Source organism: Lutra lutra, chromosome 5, assembly GCF_902655055.1.
Source record: "Lutra lutra chromosome 5, mLutLut1.2, whole genome shotgun sequence".
NCBI lineage: Eukaryota > Metazoa > Chordata > Mammalia > Carnivora > Mustelidae > Lutra > Lutra lutra.
The window spans coordinates 86,708,125-86,734,780 of NC_062282.1; the positions used below are offsets into that span (position 1 = coordinate 86,708,125).

Consider the following 26,656-nt stretch of genomic DNA (forward strand, 5'->3'; position numbering starts at 1 on the left):
ATTTCTGTCTGTCAAACAAAATCTTTAAAAAAAAAAAAAAAGAATTAAGATCCAATAACAAAATTCAATTCCTCTGACAAATACTCACATTGTTTTCTTGATTCTTGTTGTTCTTTAAGAGTGTAATAATACAATTATGAATAAAGAAAGCAAGGGTAAGCACTCCAGTCAGCTGTGGAAACTGAAATCTTATCTCTAGGAGAAAAAGAGAGTGAAAAAAAAACACAGAACATTAAACTGACAGCTAGAAAATGAATGTTAGTAGCCAAAAGTTGACTGCCAAAAATTAGTTGTCTCTGCTTTATCCAGGGAATAAGAATATTAAGATGTCTTCACAAAGTTCCTCAAGGCTAGCATTATACTTGAGCAAAACACTTGAAAAGGGAAAGAAAAGCAATCAAGAAATGACTACTCTGTGAGGGTACTTCACATGGGTTATTGATGTTTGAGGTCACACAACTAGTGTGTGGCAGGCACAGCAGGATTAAACTTAGAACTCTAAAGGTCTCCCTCTTCTAATACTTGCTTTGCCACAAAAACACCTTTAGAAAAGGAATCAGAAAAGGGAGAATTGGTCATTTAACATTTTTCAAAGGCTAATCTAAGAGGCACTGCTTATTGGGCTCCCTGCTCAGCAGGAAGTCTGCTTCTCCCTCTCCCATTCCCTCTGCTTGTACTCCCTCTCTGGTTGCGTCTCTCTCTGTCAAATAAATAAGTAAGATCTTTAAAAAAAAAAAAAAAAAAGCACTGCTTAAAAATACTCAAAATAACAAACGTCTACATAGAGGGGAATGGTTAAACTATGATACAGTTACTCTGTGGTATACAGTACATTAAGAATTACGTTCTCGAGAAAGATTTTATGCTATGGCAAATGTTTATGACTCAAATAGCATGTAGAGTACGATTTTTACATTTATTTTAAAAAGTTTGGGGGTATATATACGTATGTATGCTAAGAAAAAAGACTGGAGGGATAACCACAAAAGTTTAAATAGTGGTTATCTGGCTAGTGGGATTTATTTTAAGTTAATTACCTATCTATATTCTCTAAATTTTCTAGAATAAATTCAAAGTTAATATGAAATAAGAATAAAATAATAAATATTTCAAAAGCACTGGCAATTTCTGTCTTTGAGGTTTACTAACACAAAAATGAAAAAACTGCTTTTATGTAGAATAAACCAAGAGTTAAATGAAAACAGTGCTATATCTAGGCGAAGTAGGTGGCAAAGGTGAAGAACAACCTGTCTCAGGGGATTCCTTAGTATAAAAAATACAAACAAGAAAACAAAGTCCACTGACTTTTTGCCATAGATTTAGGAAAGGAAATAAGAATAACTAAGAATCAAGCACTGGCTCTGAAAGAAATCAGGATGTAAGAATTTTAAAATCAATACTATAGTTTTCCATTAAATTTTTGTTGTTCTGTTAGCTTTTTTTTTTTTTTAAAGATTTTATTTATTTATTTGTCATAGAGAGAGAAGCGAGAGTGAGCACAGGCAGACAGAGTGGCAGGCAGAGGCAGAGGGAGAAGCAGGCTCCCCGACAAGCAAGGAGCCCGATGTGGGACTCGATCCCAGGACGCTGGGATCATGACCCGAGCCGAAGGCAGCTGCCCAACCAACTGAGCCACCCAGGCGCCCCTGTTCTGTTAGCTTTTATCTAAATTTTTATTTGCAAAAGCAATTCAGAGTATTTTTCTGGGGTGCCTGGGTGGCTCAGTCAGTTAAATGTCTGACTCTTGGTTTCGGCTCAGCTCATGATCTCAGGGTTGTGAGACTTAGCCCTGGGGTGGGCTCTGCCCTAGGCATGGGGCCTGCTTAGGATTCTATCTGTATCCCTCTCCCACTGCACCCACCTCCCTAACTGTGCACACACACTATTTCTAAATAAATAAATAAATAAATAAATAAATAAATTTTTCTCAGGCAAATTCTCCCCTTTTCTGTCTATAATTTTTTAACTTTTTAACATCTGAGCAGTAAAATAAAATGTGGGGGCAACTCCCACTTCTGTTTAAAAAAATTATTTCACTTTTAAAAAGATTTTATTTATTTATTTGACAGAGAGAGATAGTGAGAGAGGGAACACAAGCACAGGGGAGCTCGAGAGGGAGAAGCAGGATTCCTGCTGAGTAGGGAAGCCCAACGTGGGGCTCGATCCCAGGACACTGGGATCATGATCTGGGTTGAAGGCAGATGCTTAACCGACCGGTGGGAGAAATAGACAGCAATATAATAATAGTAGAAGGCTTCAATATACCACTTTTAACAATTATAGATCACTCAGAAGTACACCAGATGTACATGATAGACATTTACAGAACATTCCATCCAATAACAATACACATTCTTCTCAAGTGCACATGGAACATCTCCAGGATACATCACGTTAGCCCACAAAATATGTCTCAACAAATTTAAGAGAACTGAAATCATACCAAGCATCTTTTCCAACCACAATGGTATGAAACTGGAAATCAATTACCAAAAACCCCCAAAAAACAAAAATCAAAAAACTGGAAAAATTCACAAATATGTGGAGATTAAGTAAAATGTTACTGAACAACCAATGAGCCAAAGATGGAATCAAAAGTTAACTCAGGATGTTGAGATAAATGAAAATGGAAATACAACTTACCAAAACTTAAAGGATGAAGCAAAAATAGTTCTAAGAGGTCAATTTATGGTGATAAACATTCACATTAACAAACAAGAAAGATCTCAAATAAACAACCTAACTAAATGCCTGGGTGACTCAGGTGGTTGAGCATCCGACTCTCAATTTTGGTTCAGGTCATGATTTCATGGTTCTGGTACTGAGCCCCAGGTCAGGCTCCGCATTCAGTGAGTCTGCTTGAGGATTCTCCCTCTTCCTCTGTCCCTTCCCCAGCTTGAGCACATGCTCGCTCACTTGCTCTCTCTAAAATACATAAATAAATCTTAAAAAAAAAACAAACAACATTATACCTCAAGTAATAATGAGAAAAATAAAGAACAAATTAACCTAAAGTAGAAGAAAGGAAACAACAAAGATGAGAGCAGAAATAGAGACTAAAAAGATAATAGAAAAGATTAATACAACTAAGCTGGCTTTTTGAAAAGATAAAATAGATAAATCAGTAGCTAGATTAAATAAGAAAAAAGAGAGGACTCAAATAAAAAAATTATAAATGAAAGAGGAGACATCACAACTGATACCATTATAAGAGATTACTGTAAGCACTTATACTGCAGAAGAAATAGATACATTGCTAGAAACATACAAACTACCAAGACTGAATCATAAATGGAAAATATGAACAGACCAATTTCTAGTGAAGAGATTGAATCAGTAATAAAAATTTCCCAATAAAGAAAAGTCCAGGCAGGACTAGATGTTTTCACTGGTGATTTCTAGCAAACATTTGAAGATGAATTAATAATAATCCTTTTAAAACTCTTCCAAAAAATAAAAGAGGAGGGAACACTTCCAAACTCACTTTATGAGGACAATATTATCTTGATCTTGGTATTAAATTCAGACAAGGACACTACAAAAAAAGAAATATATAGGCCAATATCCCTAATGAGCATAAATGCAAAAATCCTCAACAAAACATTAGCAAACTTAATTCTATACCATGATTAAGTAGGATTTATTTTAGGGATGCAAGGATAGTCCAACATCCACAAATCAATCAACGTGATACACCACATTAATAAAACAAGGGATAGAAATCATATGATCAGCTCAATGGATATAGAAAAAGCATTTCACAAACTTCAACATCCATTTATGATAAAAACTCTCAACAAACTGGGTATGGAGGGAATGTATATCAACATAATAAACATCATACTCAACAGTGAAAAGCTGAAAGCTTTTCCTCCAAGATCTGGAATGAGACAGGATGCCCACTCACTAGTGTTGTTTCTAACTTGTCAAATTAGAATGAGTAAATATCCAGCTTTTTCCAATTAACCAATAAAAACTCTTTTTGAGTAACTTTCTTAAAAACCTGAGATTCTTTTCAACAGTTTCAGTGAGATATAATTCATATGCACTTCATCTATTTAAAGTATACAACCATTTTGGAAAGCTATTTGGAAATATCAACCAAAGCAGAATATACACATACCCTTTGACCTTGCAAATCCATTCTGAGGTTTATACTAAGAGAAAGGTGTCATATTTTTACCTTAAGATATGTGTAAGAATAGAGTATAACAATAAACATAATACTAAACATCTGGAGACAAATGCCCCTGGACAGTAAAAGATAAACAAATTATGGGTATAGTTACACAATGAAATACCAATGAGAATGAACTACAAACAGACATAACTACATGGATCAATGTCACAATTTAATGTTGATTGGAAGAAGCCAGACACTAAAGAAAGCATATTCTATATTTCTCTTACATGACTTAAAAACAAAACAAAACATAGACAAAACCAACCTTTGGGGTTAGAAGTTAGAATAGTGGTTAACTTTGCAAGGAGATAGCAGCTGGTAGGCAGAATGACAGGGACTTCTGGAGTGTTAGTTTTTGGTCTGTTCTGAGTATCTGGTACATTGTGAAAAATAATCAAACTATATACTTAAGAGTTGTGCACTTTTATATAGGCATGTTATGTCTTAATAAAAAGTTCAAAAGCGCAAACAAAAAATCGTAGGGCCTACATGTAAAAAAAATATGAAAACAGAAATTCCATTATAATTGGAGGCATTATTAAGTATCAATGAGTGCATGGTAGAATGTAGTCTGCTCCTAATGGAAAGTTAATAACAAAACTATTCAAGCATATATGGTTAGAAAATTATTTTTCTGGTTGTAGATGAACACAATGCTGTTAACAAATGGCAAATCACTGCATAATCCTTGCAGATCAGTGTCTGAAGTCTTTCTGAAATCAGTTTCAAAGCATTTAAGTTTTTCATTTTAAAAATATAGTCCTAGATGTATACTAATTGTTAAAAGTATTACAGGCCTTCCATCAAAAACCAGCATTCTCTTGCTTCTTACCTCCCAACCTGAAGTCTGTTTCCCTGAGGTAATTATACCTCTTATAACTATTCAGCAGACTTCAAATTTATAATCTTATAATATGCTTATATTCCTTTTCCTTTGTTTTTAAAATTTTAGATATGCTCCATTGATTTTCCACCAGAAGACTTTAGTCCTACCACCACTCACATTTTCCCATCCCCTATCCCCCCAATATCTTAATTCTAACTTTGATTTTGTAAAAATCAGAATTCAGTGTTTTAATTTTGATGATTATTCTATATTATTCACAGTTAAGCCATGATATGTATTATCATTATATTTTCTTATATAAAAATATTTTTGTTGTCCTGTTTTTATGGAGATTTATGGAGATTTGGAGGTATTTCCTTTTCCGTTACCTGTCTACTTAACACTAATTTTTTCCCCAAACTCTACAAAAGAATGGTAAAGCTCCATTCTATACAACACATCAAATAATCTTTTCCATTTCATTTTCCTTTTGGAAAAAATGCCTAACGGGGCCCTCTGTCTGCTGCTGTGATCCAAGTGGGCTGCTGCACAGCTATTTCCTAGGATTTTGTCATTCACTGCTTTTTGGTGGACACATTTTGCAGGTTTTTTTTTTGCTGTTGTGTGTATTTGTATTTGTGTATATGTGTGTGTTTATGTGTATGTGTGTGTGTATGTGTAGAAAAAGAGAGCATGGAAGGTAAAATTTTGTGAGACTTTACGTTCTGAAAATATCTATTGTACTACACTTGATTCAGAATTTTAAGTTAAAATAATTTAAAATAATTTATCCTGAGACCTTCACAACACTTCTCTCTTCTAGTTTTAGGAGCTGTTAAGAAGTCTGAGACTATTCTTACTCCAGACCTTTTGTGTAAACCTGTTCTTCATCCTAGAAGCTTTCAGGGTCTTCTCTTTATTCATGGTGTTCTGAAATCTTATGATGATATGCTTCGGTGTGGGTTTTATTCACAGTGCTGGGTACTGTGGGACCTGTACCTCTAGAAACCCATGTTCTTTGATTAGCAGGAAACTTCTTAAATTATTTCTTTGACAATTTCCTCCCCCTTCATTTTCTCTCTGTTCCTTGGAACTACTTTTAGTTATTAGGCTACCTGGATTAATGCTTTAATTTTCATATCTTTTCTCTCCTTCCTTCCCTCCCTTCCTCCCTCCCTATTTTCTTCCATCCATCCAGGATTCCTAAGCCACTTTTTGGGAAGTGGGCTTTACCTTCCAAATTTTCTCTGCATTCTTAACTTATATTATATTTTTGGTTTCTAAGACCAACCTCCCTCCTTCCTTCCTTCCTTCCTTGGCACCCAAATACTGTTTCATGGATGTATTACTTTCTTTTGTCACCTTAAGACGGTAATTTTTTGCAAGTTTTCTTATTCTTATCCCCTCTTATTCTCTTTTCCTTTCAAGGTCACCCCCCCCAACCACCCTATCCCCCCACAGACTGAGTTTTGTTTTCATGTAAGAGGCTTTCCACAAACATCTAGTGATCTTTGCCTATTTTTTTTTATATTGCAAAGTGAAGCACACAAAAATGTATACTTAGTAAACACCCAAGTGGTCTGATACAAGCAAGATACCTGCTATTTCTATGGTAGAACCCAAATTGCTCAAGACTCTAGGTCTTTCCTCTTGCACTTGTCAGTTTCTCCAGAGGAGAACCCTCTGTTATCCTATGCTGTCAGCATTCTGGGAGCCAAAGAGTAAAGAAAAGAGAATTGGAGGGGTACAGGGAGAGAGGAGAGTCTTACCACTCAATATAACACTTTCACTTAGTCCCTGTTTTCAGACTAAAGCCTTTATCCTACCCTTTGTTGTGTGTGGAGAACCTGAGTCCTGAGGCTAACCATTTCAGTTTTTTCCATCTCTTGCTAAGTTGAGGAGGAAAAGGGATTTATAATCAAACCATCTATCTATTCCTTACGTAAACTTTCAAAGAATACTCCCCCCACCTTTTTAAAAATACTTTATTTATTTATTTGACAGACAGAGATCACAATTAGGCAGAGAGGCAGGCAGAGAGAGAGAAAGGGAAGCAGGCTCCCTGCTGAGCAGAGAGCTCCACGGGGCTCGATCCCAGGACCCTGGGATCATGACCTGAGCCGAAGGCAGAGGCTTTAACCCACTGGGCCACCCAAAGAATACTCCCCTTTTTAAGCTCTTTTCCTTACTCTTACTTTCAGAATGACCCAAATGCCTCCAAATACTGAGGGTTTCCATGTATCGCTGAAAATGATCTCCTCTGTGATAGAGTCACTCTCTGCAGGTACTTAAATTTCAGCTCTGTCTGCTTTGCTGTCAGTCTAACCATCTACCAGTTTTCTAGTATCTAACAATCTGTTGCTGTCTCTTGCCTGCTATTGTCTCTGCTATAGTCTCTTTGTGTCTTTTTTTTACATTTCTTGCTTTCTTTTTTTTTCTTTTTAAAATATTTATTTATTTATTTGACACAAGAGACACAGTGAGAGAGGGAACCCAAGCAGGGGGAGTGGGAGAGGGAGAAGCAGGTTTCCCATTGAGCAGGGAGCCCGATGCAGGGCTCGATCCCAGGACTCTGGGATCATGACCTGAGCCGAAGGAAGATGCTTAATGACTAAGCCACCCAGGTGCCCATTTTTACATTTCTTTCTTTTTTTTTTTTTTTTAAAGATTTTATTTATTTATTTGACAGAGAGAGATCACAAGTAGACGGAGAGGAAGGCAGAGAGAGAGAGAGAGGGAAGCAGGCTTCTTGCTGAGCAGAGAGCCCGATGCGGGACTCGATCCCAGGACCCTGAGATTATGACCTGAGCCGAAGGCAGCGGCTTAACCCACTGAGCCACCCAGGCGCCCCTACATTTATTTCTTAACTATTGTTTTAATGAGATTCAGGAGGGAGTAGGGATAAACACCTTTATTCATTCAACATTGTTTATACACTACTTGCAATGCCCTCGGAATTATTATAGGCCTTGGGGATAAAACAGTAATAGAGAAGTACAGAAAACAAAAACAAAGAACATCCCTTTTCTCAGGAGCTAGCATTCTTATTAAGGACAACAGATACACAGGTTTAAAAAAATACAGGTATTCCTTACCAACTGAACTTTCATTCTCTGAATTTAAGAAACAAATAGATTAAGAAACATTTTTAGAAAGTCCTTTGTTATCTTAACTTCTGCTACTTTCTATCTGAAACTCAGGAACCAAGTAGATCAGAATAATAGATATCCCTTAATATTTCAATTCATTATTAGAATTAGGAACTTAATAGATTTAGATAACCAGGGATACCTGCATATAAGATTTGGTAGTGATGAGAGCACTAGAGAAAAATAAGCCACAAGAACTGGGAGTGGGCAGGAAGTCCAGGAAGGCCTCTCTAATGATAATAACCATGTGGCTTCCTAAAAAAAGACAAGGTCATTTCATATGCAGGTAAAAGTTAGTGCAAGGATTCTAAGCTAGGAGTATGCTGTGGAACATCAGGGAAACACTGTGGCTGGAGTGGACTGAATAAGTAGAAAGGTAGTAGGGAATGACGGCAGACAGGAAGCCAGGAGTCAGATCATGTAGGATTTGTGGACTATGACAGAAGCTTGCTTTCTTCTTCTTCTTCTTCTTTTTTTTTTTAAGACTCTTATTTATTTATTTGAGAGAGAAAGAGCGAGCATGAGCAAGGGGGAGTAGCAGGCTGAAGGAGAAGCTGACTCCCGGCTCAGCAGGGAGCCCAACACTGGGCTCCATGCCAGGACTCTGAGATCAGGACCTGAGCCAAAGGCAGAGGCTTAACCAACTGAGCCACCCAGGCACCCAGAGGTTTGTTTTATTCTGAATGAGATGAATGAAATGGGAAACCAGGCTTTTGAAGGTTGTGTTTTAAAAACCTCACTCTGGGGTGCCTGGGTGGCTTAGTGGGTTAAGCTTCTGCCTTTGGCTCGGGTCATGATCTCAGGGTCCTGGGATCGAGTCCCACATCGGGCTCTCTGCTCAGCGGGAAGCCTGCTTCCCCCTCTCTCTCTGCCTGCCTCTCTGCCTACTTGTGATCTCTCTTTGTCAAATAAATAAATAATAATTATAAAAATCTTTAAAAACCTCACTCTGGCTGCTAGGTATAGAACAGACTACAGAAGGGGAGGCAGACTGGAAAAGGTGAGATTAGTTAAGAGGCTACTATAATCATTCAGGTGAGAGATTAGCAGCTTGACTAATTCTTTCTGGTGCAAATGGTAAAAAGAATCTGACTAGATTCTCAATTTACTTTGAAAGTATAGCTGACATGCTTTGCAGATATGGAAGGTGGGGAAAAAAACCCAATCAAGTATGATTCTAAAGTCTGGGGCCTGAGCAAGCAGAAAATTGGAGCTACCACTTTTTGAGATAGAGAAACCTGGGAGAAGAACAGATAAAGCAGTTTGGTGGGATGGGGAAACAAATATTTGGTTTTCATAAATATAAGTTTGAAATACATAGTGGATGTCCAAGTAGAGATGTAGAAGGGGCAAGGAGATATATAAGGGTGGATGATAATGGAAAGATCTGGCCTAGAGATATAAAATTGGGACCGGTCACCATATATAAAGCTAGGTGACTACAAGATATTACTTAGGGAATAAAGGTAGAGAAAAAAGATGTTTGAATAAAACTCTGGATAACTCCATAACTAACTGGTCAGGAATGTGAGAAAGGAGTCATGCAGAAGAATCAAGAGAAAATGGGGTTTTAGAAGTTCAGAAAATGTTTCAAGATGGAAAGAGCGACCAAATGTTATCCTGCTGCTTTAAGCTGAGCAGGAAGAGATGTGAGAACTGGACTTGGCTAAGATGGAATTACTGGATACAGTGGAGTGACTGGGGCAAAAGCCTAGCAAACATGAGTTTAAGGCAAAATGGAAGGAGAAGTAGAAAGAGTGAGAACAGACAAGTCTTTCAAAGAGTATTTCTTTAAAGAGAAGTAAAGTAAAGTAAAGCTAGAGGGGAATGTGAAATTATCTGAGTTTTTGTTTTTAGACTGAGAGATAGATTTTTATCTGGTAGAAATGGAGTAAAGGAAATATTTGATGGTACATGATTAAGGAGAAAGAAGGGATAACTACAGAAATAAAGTCCTAAAGGCAGGGAAGGATAAGATAAAACACCCATGAGTAGTTTTTCCTATTTTTCCAATTACCTGGGAAGAAGGGCAATAGGATCCACTGCATTGAGAAAGAGAATTTTGGTAACAAAAGTATATAAATAAAGATTTAATCAGAACTACAAGTTTATGTGAATTCTTCATCAGGATAGTAAAGACTTACACCCTCCAAAGTTCTCTGCTTCTTAATTAGCCTTTACTGGAAAAGAGTTACAACATATTTTGATTCCTAAAAAATTCTTCACTTACAATAATGTAACTAATTTCAGAACCACAAATATAAACACAAGACTCCTTAATCCTCATGATTCTCCCTTTGTATCATTTAGAAATGAAATAAAGTAAAATAAATGGCTTAATATGTATTTAAATATGTTTTCTTTTGCATCTTCTAAATATTTACACTCTCCTTTTTTTTCATATTTCTCTCATGTCCTATTATTAGCAGAAATGTTTATCACTAAGACCCCCTTTTTTTTTTTTAATTTATTTGACAGAGATCACAGGTAGGCAGGGAGGCAGGCAGAGAGAGAGGAAGGAAAGCAGGCTCCTTGCTGAGCAGAGCGCCCAATGCGGGGCTCGATCCCAGGACCCTGGGATCATGACCTGAGCCGAAAGCAGAGGCTTTAACCCAATGAGCCACCCAGGCGCCCCCATCACTAAGACTCTTAATATAAATCAGCATGGACCTAATTTTAGAAAAAACATCCCAGACTATTTTTATCGATGAATGGAAACACTAGCCTTAAGTGGTCATTTTCATTCATATCCAATTTTAAATACAATATGAAAGAGAAGGATGCCTTTCAGTCTCTAGTATTTCCTTTATCCTGAATTTACACTGACTTTTTAGTCTTTATGGGCTTCTTACAGAAATTTAAAAAAAAAAAAAATCAAAGCTAATGCACCCAGATGATCTAAGTAAACATAGTAACAACTTCCAACAAACAACTCTATATACTCAGAAAACCCAGGCAAGTTGTAACAAAAGCAACAGAAGGAATGGTAGACAATTATAATTGCTTCACAGAGTAGACAGTTATAATTGCTCAGAATAATACCAGATACTAAATAGACTTGAATTCTAGACTACCTGAATTAACAGGTGAAGAATGGGAAGAAAGTTGTCTTTCTAAACAAATAAGAGAATTTTGTACTGCTTTCTCTTTACGAGTTTTCAGGATACTAGTGTAATATTCACTTCCAATTTCTAATGTCTTCTCACTTAGCATCGTCCATTCATTGCTTCACGGTGCCTTTATCATACCCCAAATCCACTAAATTTGGGTGAAACTTAAGATAATTGCCAAGTTATAACCATGAGAGAAAAAAGGAGGGAGGGAACACTTAATAACCACCATTTAATTAAAAACAATTTAAAAAACCATAAGGGAACAATGATATTAATGAATAGTATTATCCACATATGTTAATCAGTGACTACGTTCTAAGCTTCTGAAATTCTAGGGGTATGCTTCTCCAGAAAAGTCTAGGAAATGAGTTTGAATTTTTAATTGCATTATAACTTCAATGAACTTCAATTCTCAAGCAGAAATGACAAAGGGCCCTAGTTACTCCTGAGAGAAGAGTGGAATAATTTTAACTGCACTCCCGTTTTTAGCTTAATAGGATTAAAAAAAAGTGCTCATCCAAAAAATGCCATTATTTGTTTTATAATAACAATACTTAACAATAGTTAACTAACAGGTCACATTTTTGTAATTTATTGATTATTAGGCCAAAACGGCTTACCTGGTACAAAATACTCTGTTTGCATAAACCAGTGAAATTCCAAATGAAATCCCAAGTGTATGGCCTTAAACGTGACAAGGAAAATCAAATAAAGAACGGACACTGTGCCTGTGAGAGAAAATTCAGAAATCATTGATCATCTTTGTGTGTTTTACAGATTATTTTAAAGTTAAGCTTTGTTTCTAAATTTCAGCGAAGTGTGGAAAATTATTACTCTCATTGATTATTCCTACTAAAACCCAGGTGGGATCTAAAGAAAAGAAAGAAGCTACATGAGTTTTCAGAAAGCAAAAAACTCTATGTAGTAGGCCTAAGAACTAAATGAAGGTAGCTCATATATTGAAGAATGCAAAACTGCTTAATTTATTTAAGAGCTGAGTTAAGTGGAGGATAAATGCAAAAAATTTCATTACAAAATTGTAAGATTACACAGGAGGAAAAAAGCAACATGAAACTGACTCTTATTCTTTGTACTGGAAATATTAGAGATGGTCAAAATGCTGGAAAAGTCTGTCACAGCATTTACTATAAGATGGTAAGAAAGTAAAGAAAGAAGAGAAAGAAAAGAAAATAAAGAAAGAAGAGAAAGAAAAGATGTGGCTCATAAGACTATTTGAGAAAGGTGATAAACCAAATAATCATGAATAATCTGAACTAGTACCTAGAGAACTGTTTGACTGGGTAGTACTACCTGCTAGATTATAAGATTATAGATTCCATTCATAGCTATTCATACACAGGGTGAAGTGGGTATTCAGAGTTTTTAGTAATCTAGAAGTTAGAGAGTTTTCCTTTTAAGGAATTAAGTCCAGTCATTATGGAGTAGAGTCAGGAGATTCAAGTGGGTTTCTTTCTATAGGAATTACATACTAATTTCTGTAAAGAGGCTATAGTTTTAAAACAAAGGGCAAGTACAAAAAAAAAAAGACAAAAGCAAAATATTCTTCAGGAGGTAGAGAATAATCAACCTGGTTACAAGTCTAGTGATTGTTTTAGCAAATACTTTTCCCAGTTTATATGCTAACGTTAAAAGATCTGTTCCATAGGAAAGTCGGCAAGCAAATCAGGAAACCACCAACGAGCTATATAAACTCTACTGTGGGTTTGCAGAGTAGCTGATACAGAAACTTTAAAAAAAAAAAGAGGCCAAAGCTTATATCCCAATGCTTGATTTTCTGTGTATGTCTGTGGCAGTCTTGCAGAGAATCCTATTGTGAGGCAGAGAGGTATAAAGAAACTTACCTCCCCCTTTGGTTTTCTGAAAACCCCAAAAGCTAACTCCTTGATGTGATGAACAATCTAATTATTTTATACTCTACACTGCCTACCAGGAGATCAGATCTATAGGGAGGAGGTGAAACCCTATGGATTATTTGGGGTTATCAATTTTTTATGAATATTATCCTTATCTTTAGTTAACCAGATCTAAGTTTTCATTGGGGATTCCTTTTGTCATCTTAAAGCTCAGTATTGCAAATGAAGATGGGATAAAAAACATTTCTTTAATGATGCAAAAACTTGTGAAATTTCTTCAGTGATTTTGGAAATTTCTGAAAAACTGGACTCATGGTAAGAAATCTGTACTTTGGGCGCCTGGGTGGCTCAGTTGGTTAAGCAACTGCCTTCAGCTCAGGTCATGATCCTGGAGTCCCGGGATCGAGTCCCGCATCGGGCTCCCAGCTCCACGGGGAGTCTGCTTCTCCCTCTGACCTTCTCCTCACTCATGCTCTCTCTCACTGTCTCTTTCTCTCTCAAATAAATAAATAAAATGTTTAAAAAAAAAAAAAAAAGAAGTCTGTACTTTTAAGGAGGCAACAGTGTTCCAGTAAAGAAAAAGCAATGAGGAGGACAGCAAAAGCAGAATAAACCTCATTAGTGTGAGTTAGAGAATGATATTCCAGGTTGAAAGCTAGGTGATAATTCTGTGCTATACTCTTACATAGAAACTGTAGGAAAAAATATTCCAGTAAATTCTTATGTTTCCAATCCTTAGTAGTGAGAATCCCTGTATTATCCAGTTTGGATCTGTCCTCCCGAAATCTTAATCTGTTTCCTCTAGTTGTACCCACCAAGGAAATGAGGAACAGTGGTTCAGTCATGCTAGAATGGGACAACTAATAATTCATCTTTTAAAAAAAAGAACCTGGACTTGAAATGGTCATCTACATTTTTCTCTGTGTCAAACTCCAAAAGAAAACCACAAAGCAGGGTAACATATAAGTGAACAAATTAAACATAGGTGAATAGGCCTGGTAGGTAACTCTCCCCAGCCAGATCATACTTCCACAGAATCCAGTGTGAACTCTATTACACAGAAGCTCCATAACACAGTGTCTCAGCTTACCTAGGATATTAAATTTTGAAAAAAATGAAGGAGATTTGAAATTGAGCAGTGGCAGGAGGAGTCCTATGAGGTAAAAGGGCACTGTCTTGGACTTATTCCACCATTTTTCAAACTGTTCGAGTCCTGTGTCATTGGCATAGAAAATCATAGAGTCATTGTTGGGATGGTCGCCACTCCCAGCACTTGGACAAATCACTGCAACAGAAAAGCATCAGGTTAGAGAAGACCATGAAGAATACAAAATGGCTACCCCAGAGACTGACACTTGCTCTAACAACCTCAACTTGTATCATGAATAAGTTTCTGCTTTCTGGAAAAAAAATAGAGGGTTATATTTGAACACCTTAGGAAACTTTTACTAACAAATAATTAAAGGTGGGAGAATCTTAGAAAATTCTGAGGTATATCCTTAATTTCTATGAGAAGCTACAAAATTATCCTACCAACTATCTTTTGGTTCCATTGCCAGAGAGAAAATACTGAACCGAACGGTATTTGATCTTATTTATACAATAATGTAAGAAATATTCAGGGTGACTGTTTGCTACCTTTGTGCTAATAACCCACACAAAGTCCAAAGAACAGGTTTGTTTGTTTCCTTCTCTCTTTTTAGAGGGGGGAGGGGCAAAAGGAGAGGGGGAAAAAGACAATCTCAAGCGGGTTCCATACCCAGTGCAGAGTCCAACATGGGACTCAGTCTCACAACCCCGAGATTATGACCTGAGTCAAAGTCAACAGTCAGATGCACAACTGACTGAGACACCCTCCCGCCTCAGAACAGATTTCCTTAACAATAAACAAAATCTATGAGTTTGGAATAAAAAGTGGACATCATTGAAATAGATGACATGTTAGTGCCAAAACCTAACTTGCTTATAGTTTGTGAATCTTGAATTCCAGCAATATGGAATAATTCTCGTGTGAGTTTATCACATTTTATAACAGCCTAATAGCTTAGATGATAGCCAGAGAACTGCTGAGTAAAATACATTTTTCCTAACGCTGATCTTGAAGTGGCTGGCAATTTCTTCTGTTAGGAGAGATGATAAAAATCATTCTGTTTCTAATTTCATAATACTACTTTCCTTAATAATCAGCACTTTAAAAAAACAACTCTTAATGCTGGTGAAAAATACCCCTAATAAGTAACAAGCATTCTCATCATTAGCTAAAGAGAAAATGATATATTCATTTTAAGTTCTGTTTTTAATTTTATTCTCTATCCATTATATATTTGGCATGCCACAAAGGCAAACACTTACTTTTCTTGCTTAGTCTGCATTTTAACATGTATTTTTTTTTTTCTATGTCTGTACAGAAGTAAATTAACTTGAAATTTTTTTATGCTAGTAATTACTGTGGTAAACAGCACAGGCTATGGAACTAAACTGACTAAAGAATGAATCTTGACTCTCTCACTTAGTAGTTGTGTTACTTTGGGCAAGTCATTAACTTCTCTATGCTTTGGTTTTTCCATCTAGGAAGTGAAGTTAACATAATCTACCTTACAGAAGTGCTATAAAACATTTAGGATAATGCCCACACACAATAAGTATCCAATAAAGGTCAACTATAATTTTACATTAACTGAAATGGATTGTTTCATAGTACTTAACACATCATTCAAAGAGAAGAATGCAAAGTAAACTGACTTTGCTGATGGTAATCTCCAAATCATCAGTGTAATGGGGAACCTTATGAACATATTTTAAAGTTATACCAAAATATGTTAGTGTTTAAGTATTCAAAAGTATGTGTGTGTGTGTATGTGTGTGTGTGTCTGTCTGTCCACAGAAATGCTGGTACTGCACCCACTGATTTGCTAGTGTAATAAAACACAGGTTAATGAGTTTAATTAAGGAACAAAGACACTGAACAGTAAACACTGAAACATTTGCTTTAAGAGAGGAGAGACTTCCAACTGTTCATTATATCCTCAGAGCCCAGAATAGTTCCTGACACATAATAAGCTTAATAAGTATATGTTGAGGGGTGCCTGGGTGGCAGAGCTGGTTGAGCTGTTGACTTCTGGTTTTAGAGGAGATCATGTTCTCAGGGTGGTGGGATGAGAGCCCCTCTTCGGGCTTGTGCTCAACATAGAGTCTGCTTAAGACTCTCTGCTCTTCTCCCTGGCAGTCTGCTCTTCTCTCTTAAATAAATAAATACATCTTAAAACAAAACAAAACAAAACAAAACAAAACAAAAAAAATATATATATAGAATGAATTTTCTTCTCATTGATCAATGTGTTCCTCTATCGGAATGATATCAATTTAGTATCTCTGAAATCTAAATATATAAATCTAACATAAAGATACATTAGAAATCCTAACATAAAGATAAATTAGCATTTCTGAAATCTAATACTCTGAAATCTAAATCATTACTACATAAAGCTTTGGGCGATGTTAAAGATTAACGGTAAAACTGTTAAGAAGGTTACATTAGCGGGCGCCTGGGTGGCTCAGTGGTTTAAGCCTCTGCCTTCGGCTCAGGTCATGATCTCAGGATCCTGGGATCGAGCCCCACATCAGGCTCTCTGCTCAGCGGGGAGCCTGCTTTCCCCTCTGTCTCTACCCACCTCTCTGCCTACTTGTGATCTCTGTCTGTCAAATAAATAAATAAAATCTTAAAAAAAAAAAAGAAGGTTACATTAGCTTTTACCTTTTTTTTTTTTTTAAAGGTTTTACCTATTTATTTGAGAAAGAGAGAACAGGTGAGAGGGAGAGGCAAAGGGAGAAGCAGACGCCCCACTGAGCAGGGAGCCCTACTTGGGGTTCTATCACAGGACCCTCAAATCATGACCTGAGCCAAAGGCAGACGCTTAACTGACTGAGCCACCCAGGCACCCCTACATTAGCTTTTAACATTCACTTTCCTCATGATTGCCACAGTAGATAAATCCACAAGCCACAAAGATTTATTCTTAACAAATTCATTAAAGGAAACGTTTCTAAGAAATTAAGATTTTTTTTTAAAGTCATGCCTTCAGTTTATTTGTCTGTATTTACTAACCTTTGTTCATTATTAAGAAATTATTTTCCAGGATACAAACTTGTGTATCTTAAGCATTAGTAAATAATACAGCAAATGTCTAAAAAAGTTAACAACCTGAGAACTATGCTTCTAGACTTCCAAAACAATTAGCAAAGATACAAGCTCTTAAAAATATGTATTGACTATTTATAGACAAACATGGATTCTATAGATGTGAGCTACCATTGTGAACTGTGTAATACGAACTCAATCTTGTTTAGCTCACATTAATACAATCTTTCATGGAGTTTCTTTTTTTGAAACACATTGGTTGCCATCAATTTATTACTGGCTCAGTTAAAATAATGGTAATGATGTTGCACTAATTATTTATCTAAAATAAAGCAATATGTTCCATCTTAAATTCCTTCTGAAGCAAAGTGGAAAATAAAAAAAACAAGCTAAACTTTAAATTTCAAACTACTTACCAGGGTTGCTATCGTTGGTACTCAGTACAGCATCCGTGTCATTAATGTGATGAATAAAATCTAAAAATTACAGAAAAAAACAAAGTTTAATATCAAATGAAAGATGCTAAATCAATCACCCCCTAAAATCTTTGATCTACAAAAATCTTTTAGATTTACTGTGTGGTAGTATTACGTAGAACACTGAACCAAGCCTGCTTCATTATTAACACAGCTTAACCATTCTCAGCTTTCTTCTCTACTTACAGGAATGATGTCATGGGCTTCAGTTCCCACTATGGAAAATTTCTACACGATTGCAGATTAAAAAAAAAGAAGAAAGATCTACCTACACAGCAGAATTTAGTTAAAGCCCTGGAATCAAGGTAAAGTATACAATTTTTTTCTTCTACTCATACTAGTTGATATAAGTATCGTTACTTCTTATATAAAGTTCTGAAGCCTGAAGAAGGTGAAAAACAACACTTAAAACAGCAAAACTTATTTGGAGAATCACTTAAAGCTTTTATAAAGTATTATATATGTTTTAATAGACTGAAGATTATGTAATAATTATTGCTCACATGTACCACTAAGTTATACCAAAGGGAGTCGCAAAGTATAAAGCATATGCAGAATGGGAGAAGATATGTTCAAGTGACATATCTGATAATGGGTTAGTATCCAAAATCTATAAAGAACTCATCAAACTCGGGGTGCCTGGGTGGCTCAATGGGTTAAAGCCTCTGCCTTCGGCTCAGGTCATGGTCCCAGGGTCCTGGGATCGAGCCCCGTATCAGGCTCTCTGCTCGGCAGGGAGCCTGCTTCCCTTCCTCTCTCTCTGCCTGCCTCTCTGCCTACTTGTGATCTCTGTCTGTCAAATAAATAAATAAAATCTTATATATAAAAAAAAAGAACTCATCAAACTCAATACCTAAAAAACAAATAATCCAATCAAGAAATAGGCAGAAAACATGAACAGACATTTTTTTCAAAGAAGACATCCAGATGGCCAATAGACACATGAAAAGATGTTCCACATAACTCATCATCAGGGAAATACAAATCAAAACCACAATGGGATACCACCTTACACTGGTCAGAATGGCTAAAATTAACAATACAGAAAACAACAGATATTGGCCAGGATGTGGAAAAGGGGAAAACTTTTATACTGTTGGTGGGAATACAAAGCGGTGCAGCCATTCCGAACAGTACGGAGGTTCCTCAAAAAGTTAAAAATAGGGACACCCAGGTGTCTCAGTCTGTTAAATGGCTGCCTTTGGCTTGGGTCATGATCCCAGGGTCCTGGGATCGAGCCCCACATTGGGCTCCCTGCTCAGCAGACAGCCTGCTTCTCCCTCTCCCTCTGCCTGCTGCTCTGTCTACTTGTGCTCTCTCTCTCTCCCTCTTTGTCAAATAAATAAATAAAATCTTAAAAAAAAAAAAAAGTTAAAAATAAGACTACCCTATGACCCAGCAAATGAATTATTAGGTATTTACCCACAGGATACAAAAATACAAATTCTAAGGGGTACATGTACCCTAATGTTTATAGTAGCATTATCAACAATAGCCAAATTATGGAACATCCTAAATGTCCATTAACTGATTAATGGATAAAGAAGATGTTGTGAATACATATGTATGTGTGTGTGTGTTTGTATACATATTGCCAGAATATTACTCAGCCATTAGAAAGAATGAAATCTTGCCATTTGTAATGATGAGGATGGAGCCAGAGTGTATTATGCTAAGCAAATTAAGTTAGTCAGAGAAAGACAAATACCATATAATTTCATTCATAGGTGGAATTAAAAAACAAAACAGATGAACAAAGGGGAAGGATAAAAGAGGGAAGCACTGATAAGAGGCTCTTAACAACAGAGAACAAACTGAGGGTTGATGGAGGGAGGTGGATGCGGGATGGGCTAAATGGGTGATGGGTATTAAGGAGGGCACTTGTTATGATGATCATTGGGTGTTACATGTAAGTGAGGAATCACTAAATTCTAACCTGAAATCAATATTACACTATATGTTAACTAGAATTTAAATAAAATTTTGAAAAGAAAAACAAAGTATCATTAAAAAGATTATCCACCATGACCAGGTGGGATTCATTCCTGGGCTACAAGGATGGTTCAACATTCGCAAATCAATCAATGTGATAGAACAAATTAATATGAGAAGAGAGAAGAACCACATGGTCCTCTCAATTGATGCAGAAAAAGCATTTGACAAAATCCAGCATCCTTTCCTGATTAAAACGCTTCTAAGTATAGGGATAGAGGGAACATTCCTGAACTTCATAAAATCTATCTATGAAAGACCCACAGCAAATATCATCCTCAATGGGAAAAAGCTTGCAGCCTTCCCGTTGAGATCAGGAACACGATAAAGATGCCCACTCTCACCACTCTTGTTCAACATAGTATTAGAAGTCCTAGCAACAGCAATCAGACAACAGAGAAATAAAAGGTATCCAAATTGGCAATGAAGAAGTCAAACCCTCTCTCTTTGCAGATGACATGATTCTTTATATGGAAAACCCAAAAGACTCCACCCCCAAACTACTAGAACTCATACAGCAATTCAGTAACGTGGCAGGATACAAAGTCAATGTACAGAAATCAGTGGCTTTCTTATATACTAACAATGAAAATACAGAAAGGGAAATTAGAGAATCGATTCCATTTACTATAGCACCAAGAACCATAAGATACCTGGGAATAAACCTAATCAAAGAGGTAAAGGATCTCTACTCAAGGAACTACAGAACACTCATGAAAGAAATTGAAGACACAAAAAGATGGAAGACCATTCCATGCTCTTTATTCAGAAGAATAAACATTGTTTAAATGTCTATCTATACTGCCTAGAGCAATCTATACTTTTAATGTCATTCCGATTAAAATTCCACCAGTATTTTTCAAAGAGCTGGAGCAAATAATCCAGAAATTTGTATGGAACCAGAAGAGACCCCCAATCACTAAGGAAATGTTGTAAAACAAAAATAAAACTGGGGGCATCACGTTTCCTGATTTCAAGCTTTACTACAAAGCTGTGATCACCAAGATAGCATGGTACTGGCATAAAAACAGACACACAGACCAGTGGAACAGAGTAGAGAGCCCAGATATGGACCCTCAACTCTACGGTCAAATAATCTTCAACAAAACAGGAAAAAATATACAGTGGAAAAAAGACAGTGTCTTCAATAAATGGTGCTGGGAAAACTGGACAGCTATATGTAGAAGAATGAAACTCGACCATTCTCTTACACCGTACACAAAGATAAACTCAAAATGGATAAAAGACCTCAACGTGAGACAGGAATCCATCAGAATCCTAGAGGAGAACATAGGCAGTAACCTCTTCGATATCAGCCACAGCAACTTCTTTCAAGATATGTCTCCAAAGGCAAAGGAAACAAAAGTGAAAATGAACTTTTGGGACTTCATCAAGATCAAAAGCTTCTGCACAGCAAAGGAAACAGTCAACAAAACAAAGAGGCAACCCACGGAATGGGAGAAGATATTTGCAAATGACAGTACGGACAAAAGATTGATATCCAGGATCTATAAAGAACTCCTCAAACTCAACACACAAAAAACAGATAATCATGTCAAAAAATGGGCAGAAGATATGAACAGACACTTCTCCAATGAAGACATACAAATGGCTATCAGACACATGAAAAGATGTTCATCATCACTAGCCATCAGGGAGATTCAAATTAAAACCACATTGAGATATCCCCTTACACCAGTTAGAATGGCCAAAATTAGCAAGACAGGAAACAACATGTGTTGGAGAGGATGTGGAGAAAGGGGAACCCTCCTACACTGTTGGTGGGAATACAAGTTGGTGCAGCCACTTTGGAGAACAGTGTGGAGATTCCTCAAGAAATTAAAAATAGAGCTTCCCTATGACCCTGCAATTGCACTACTGGGTATTTACCCCAAAGATACAGATGTAGTGAAAAGAAGGGCCATGTGTACCCCAATGTTTATAGCAGCAATGGCCACGGTCGCCAAACTGTGGAAAGAACCAAGATGCCCTTCAACGGACGAATGGATAAGGAAGATGTGGTCCATATACACTATGGAGTATTATGCCTCCATCAGAAAGGGTGAATACCCAACTTTTGTATCAACATGGATGGGACTGGAAGAGATTATGCTGAGTGAAATAAGTCAAGCAGAGAGAGTCAATCATCATATGGTTTCACTTATTTGTGGAGCATAACAAATAACATGGAGGACAAGGGGAATTAGGAGAAGGGAGTTGGGGGAAATTGGAAGGGGAGGTGAACCATGAGAGACTATGGACTCTGAAAAACAACCTGAGGGTTTTGAAGGGGCGGGGGGTGGGAGGTTGAGGGAACCAGGTGGTGGGTATTAGAGAGGCACGGATTGCATGGAGCACTGGGTGTGGTGCAAAAACAAGGAATACTGTTATGCTGAAAAGAAAAAAAAAAAGAAAAAAAAAAAGAAAAAGTATCTGACTGCTTGAAATCTCAAAAAAAAAAGGCATATGCAGATATCTAAGCATTCAAATCACTCTATAGTTAATGAGAGAATGGATAAAGAATGTGTTTTCTTGTTAGACTGAAGTTACTTTATTCTGTTTGATGTTAATCTTTTATAACCTTAGTAAGCCTTAAGTGTTTAATGTGAAAGTTAAATGATATGATAAAAAATGTTGGATTAGATTTTCAGGTCATTAAGTAAGTTAAGTATGTGTGAATTATTCACCTCCACTGTATGCTTGTCAAGATAAAAGCAGGAGAGTAGTGCTCTAGGCTTTTGTACTATCTTTAAGGGTTATTAGTGATAAGATTAGAGGTGATCAATTTTTATCTATTTCCTGATGTCAAAGACTCAAATAAGCCTTGTAAAACCTTAACACCAAGTATGGTAGGGTGAATATTCTACCCTCAAATCCACATCCATAGGAACCTTAGAATGTGACCTTATTTGGAAATAGGGTTATTAAGTTATATAATTAAGATGAGGTCATACATGTTAGGGTAGGCCCTAAATTCAATGACTGGTATCTTTAATAAGGAGAGAAAAATTTGCACTAAGACAACTGAGGGAAGATGGCCATGTGAAGACAGGCAGAAATTGGGTGATGCAGCCACAAGCTGAGGAATGCCAAGGATTGTCAACAGTCAATCACCAGAAGCTAGGAGAAGATAAGGAAGTAGTATTCTTCCCTAAAGGCTGCAGAAGGAATGGAGCCCTAGTGACACTTCAATTTTGGATTCCAGTCATTAGGACTGCGAGAGAATAAATTTCTCTTGTTTTAAGCTGAACAGTTTATGGTAATTTGTTACAGTAGCCTAACACATCAAGGCTCAACAAGGACAATATGAGAAAAAACAAAACAAAACAAAACAGACTATAGGCTAATATCTCTTTTGAAAAGACACAAAAGTTCTAAATAAAATAGTAACTCTATTCCTCTCGAAAATAAACTGAATCCAGTAAAAAATAAAAAAATACACATCATGACTGCTAAACTAAGTTTATCTAAGAATATAAGAATGATTTAAATAATACAAAATGTATTCATTTAACTTATCATATTAACAATTTTAAGGAGAAAAGATTGGGGTGCCTTGGGTGGCTCAGTTGGTTAAGTGTCTGACTCTTGTTTTCAGCTCAGGTCATAATCTTAGGGTTGTGAGACAGAGCCCATGTCTGGCTCTGGGCTGGGCATGAAGTCTGCTTAGCATTCTCTCTCTCTCCCTGTCCCTCTGCCCTGCCCCACCCTGCTCACACTCTCTCTTTCCTCTCTCTAAAATAAATAAATAAATAAAAATAAAGGAGAAAAGATTTATGATCATCTCAAGGGATATAGAGTATTAAATGTCTGACAAAATCCAGTACACATTAATAAAAATTCTTAAGAGAATAATAGGCAGGAACATCTTTAAATTGCTAAAGGTTTTAACCAATATCCCACAACAAACTTAATATTTAATGGGGAAAGATATCCACAGGAACAATTTAAGGATGTCTACCAGAGACATTATCTACATAACTTTATACTTTAAAAAAGATAAACATGTATAAATATGTGTACATATAAACATATATGTTATGTGTGTATATATATATAAATATAAGGATATATGTATATAAATATAAATGTATGTATATATGTATAAATCATTTAAAGTAATAACTGGATGGGAAGTTTTCATTATTCATGAATGACATAACTGTCTAAACATAAAATCCAGAGTGAATCTATAAAATTAGAATCGATATGAGTTTGACACATTTGCTAGATTCAAGACAAAGGTTCCAAAATTAATTAGGTTATTTTATAATAGCAACAAATAACTTGAATTTTTATAATTAAAAAATATATCACTACTTTCTGGAGCGATGGAATGGTTTCATGAAGGTGGAATGGTTACATGGATATATTCATCAAAATTGTATGGCTAGGATTTATGTGTTTCTATGAATGTAAATTCTATCTAAAAAAGAGAACTATATCTATAACAACTGAGGTGGGGAGTGGTTATAAGCATAGATCATTTTTTTTTCAGTGGATAAGATAATGACACCAAGGGGGGAAAAATCTGTTCCTAGGCAGTAAAAACTTCTTTTTACATATAAAGCACAAATACACAAATACACAAAGAGTTTATAAATGGATAAAAGTATGTCTATGATATTAAAACAAACTGAATCAATTATATCTTCCAGAATTACAAATGACTTTTTACTTTATTTATCCCAAGTCCAGAATTTAAGGCTGAAACTAAAACACTGCAGTAGTTATTGTATCTGAAAGTAACTACTGTTAAAGCATATGATATGGATACTTACTAAAAATAAACCTTCCAGTATTAAAAAGAAAATTAGACATAAGCACCCAATAGACTATCATTGCTCCAATGAGAGATACCAAGGAGAAAAGGAGACTTGACCACTGTCCAAAGGAGCCAAAATAGTATCTGCAGACATCTGGATATTCCCAGGTACTGGTATCCACTGATGCTAGATAAAACAAGAGAAAGAATAAAATCAGATGTTACTAATATATCCATTAATCATAATCTGTGTTCCCCCAATTAACTCAAAATATTTAGCAAAATATTAAGAATATTCCACCACCAGATATTAGAACACAGAATGATATAACAGAAATTAAAACATTACAGAACAAACACATAAAAAGATACATAGGTCAACAAAACAGTACAGTTAATATAAGAAACAGATTATAGTATCATAATATTTTGTAATTAATAAAAACAAATGAAAAATCAAGGATAAGCAAAATCATAAGTAAGAGTCAAGATATTATTCAATAATATTTGGCATACTTAAATGACATATGGGGGAAAGTTTTCCTGAGTCCTAATTAATTCAAAAATTAAGTTAGAAGACAATATAAAAATAGACCTTGAAGGGTTATCCTTTTCTATCAAATGAAGAAATAGAAATACAATGGAAAAGATCAGTAGATATAAACAAACTTATATAATACAAAAGCCATTCAAATGTTGAATGGAAAAGAAAATTGACAAGAAATAATGGATAAAGGGCTAATGCCTACATCATACAAAAAACTTAGCAGATCTATAAGAGCATCAAGGTAATTGAGAATAAATGGGAAAGGGATAAGAAAAAATAATAAAATAAAGACAAAATATACCCCCCCAAAAAAAAGACAAAATATACATTGCTTAATAGAGCCCTCCCCCTCAAAGACAAAGCCTGGTTTCTTGATTCAAAATTGCTAAGATTCACTGAAATAATGTAGGTATATTTAGGTCCTAAACTACTTTAAAACAATCTAAAAAGGTAATTCCCTGATCCAGAATTTACAGAGAAGAGTAGAGGCAATGTATTACTAAGCTTTGTGAATTCACTAAAATGGACACATTCATATTTTCATATTTTTCTAGTTACATTTTCTACTTTAAAGAGATTCCAACATTTAGATCTCTTGGTGGGGGATAGATCAAAAGTCACCATTAACTGCTAAGAATCACAGAATTTTGCTTTCTTTTCTTTCTTTCTTTCTTTCTTTTTTTTTTTTTAAGATTTATTCATTTGAGAGAGAGCGCATGCAGGGGGGAAGGTTAGAGGGAGAGAGACAATCCTCAAGCTGACTCCCTGCTGAACGAGGAGCCTGTTGTAGGGCTGGATCCCAGGACGATGAGACCATGACCTGGGCCGAAATCAAGAGTCAGACACTTAACTGACAGAGCTACCCAGGCAACCCAGAATCACAGAATTTTCAACTTAGCTCTGAAAAAGACTATTTTTAAAATAAGACCTTATTATATTTTTTTAAATCAGGAAATTAGCATCAAAGTAAAGAAACTACAAACCTCTCTGAATTTCAAAGGCAGTCACTAATTCATTGACATATCAGTTCAGCTAAATGATATGAGTTAGAGAAGTAAATCTTTAGACACAAAATAGTTAACACACATGTGGAATGTACATATTAGTGATATCCTTCACCAGGAAATACTTATGAATACCCAAATGGTTACTCTATTTTCACCATGGCAAATTCTTACATATCATAGATCGGGATTTCACTACTCTGTAGCAGCAATAAAGTGTTAAAATGCCCATCAGCATGATGACACACATTCCAGTAGTAAAACCAGCCTGTTTAAAAACACAAATATAGAACAACATATATCATCATGTTAGAATAAATTCATATGCAACCACATTATGTTACCCTACCCTAAACAATTATGATAAAAACCTGACAATGTAAAGTTAAATATAATTATCTATTTTCTTCAATAACTGTCTAGATTTATTAAAACCTTGATTGTAAATCTTATAAAATAAAGAGAAAAAAATTCAGGCAAAAAGTATGCTGAAAAATTTTATTACCTGTTTTATGCCCCAAGGAATACTTAATATAGATGTTCCCATCATGGTATTCCAAATCATAAAACTGAAAACACAGAATAATAG

The 26,656-nt window shown here is 35.9% G+C and overlaps 1 protein-coding gene across 5 annotated transcripts in view; it reads right to left on the reverse strand.

The window, feature by feature from the left end:
* SLC38A9 (solute carrier family 38 member 9) overlaps positions 1-26,656 on the reverse strand; it is an 82,906-nt gene that overhangs the window by 18,723 nt on the left and 37,527 nt on the right. For all 5 annotated transcript variants that reach the window (XR_007127446.1, XM_047730015.1, XM_047730017.1 and 2 more), the window contains 7 exons: positions 26,573-26,636; positions 26,242-26,335; positions 24,533-24,703; positions 17,700-17,759; positions 14,236-14,430; positions 11,892-11,999; positions 89-195 (listed from right to left, as the gene is read on the reverse strand). Coding sequence is in view for 4 of the 5 variants with exons in the window: in XM_047730015.1 (XP_047585971.1) it covers positions 89-195; positions 11,892-11,999; positions 14,236-14,430; positions 17,700-17,759; positions 24,533-24,703; positions 26,242-26,335; positions 26,573-26,636 (799 nt within the window). In the remaining variant the exon portion in view is untranslated. The remainder of the gene's footprint in view (positions 1-88; positions 196-11,891; positions 12,000-14,235; positions 14,431-17,699; positions 17,760-24,532; positions 24,704-26,241; positions 26,336-26,572; positions 26,637-26,656) is intronic.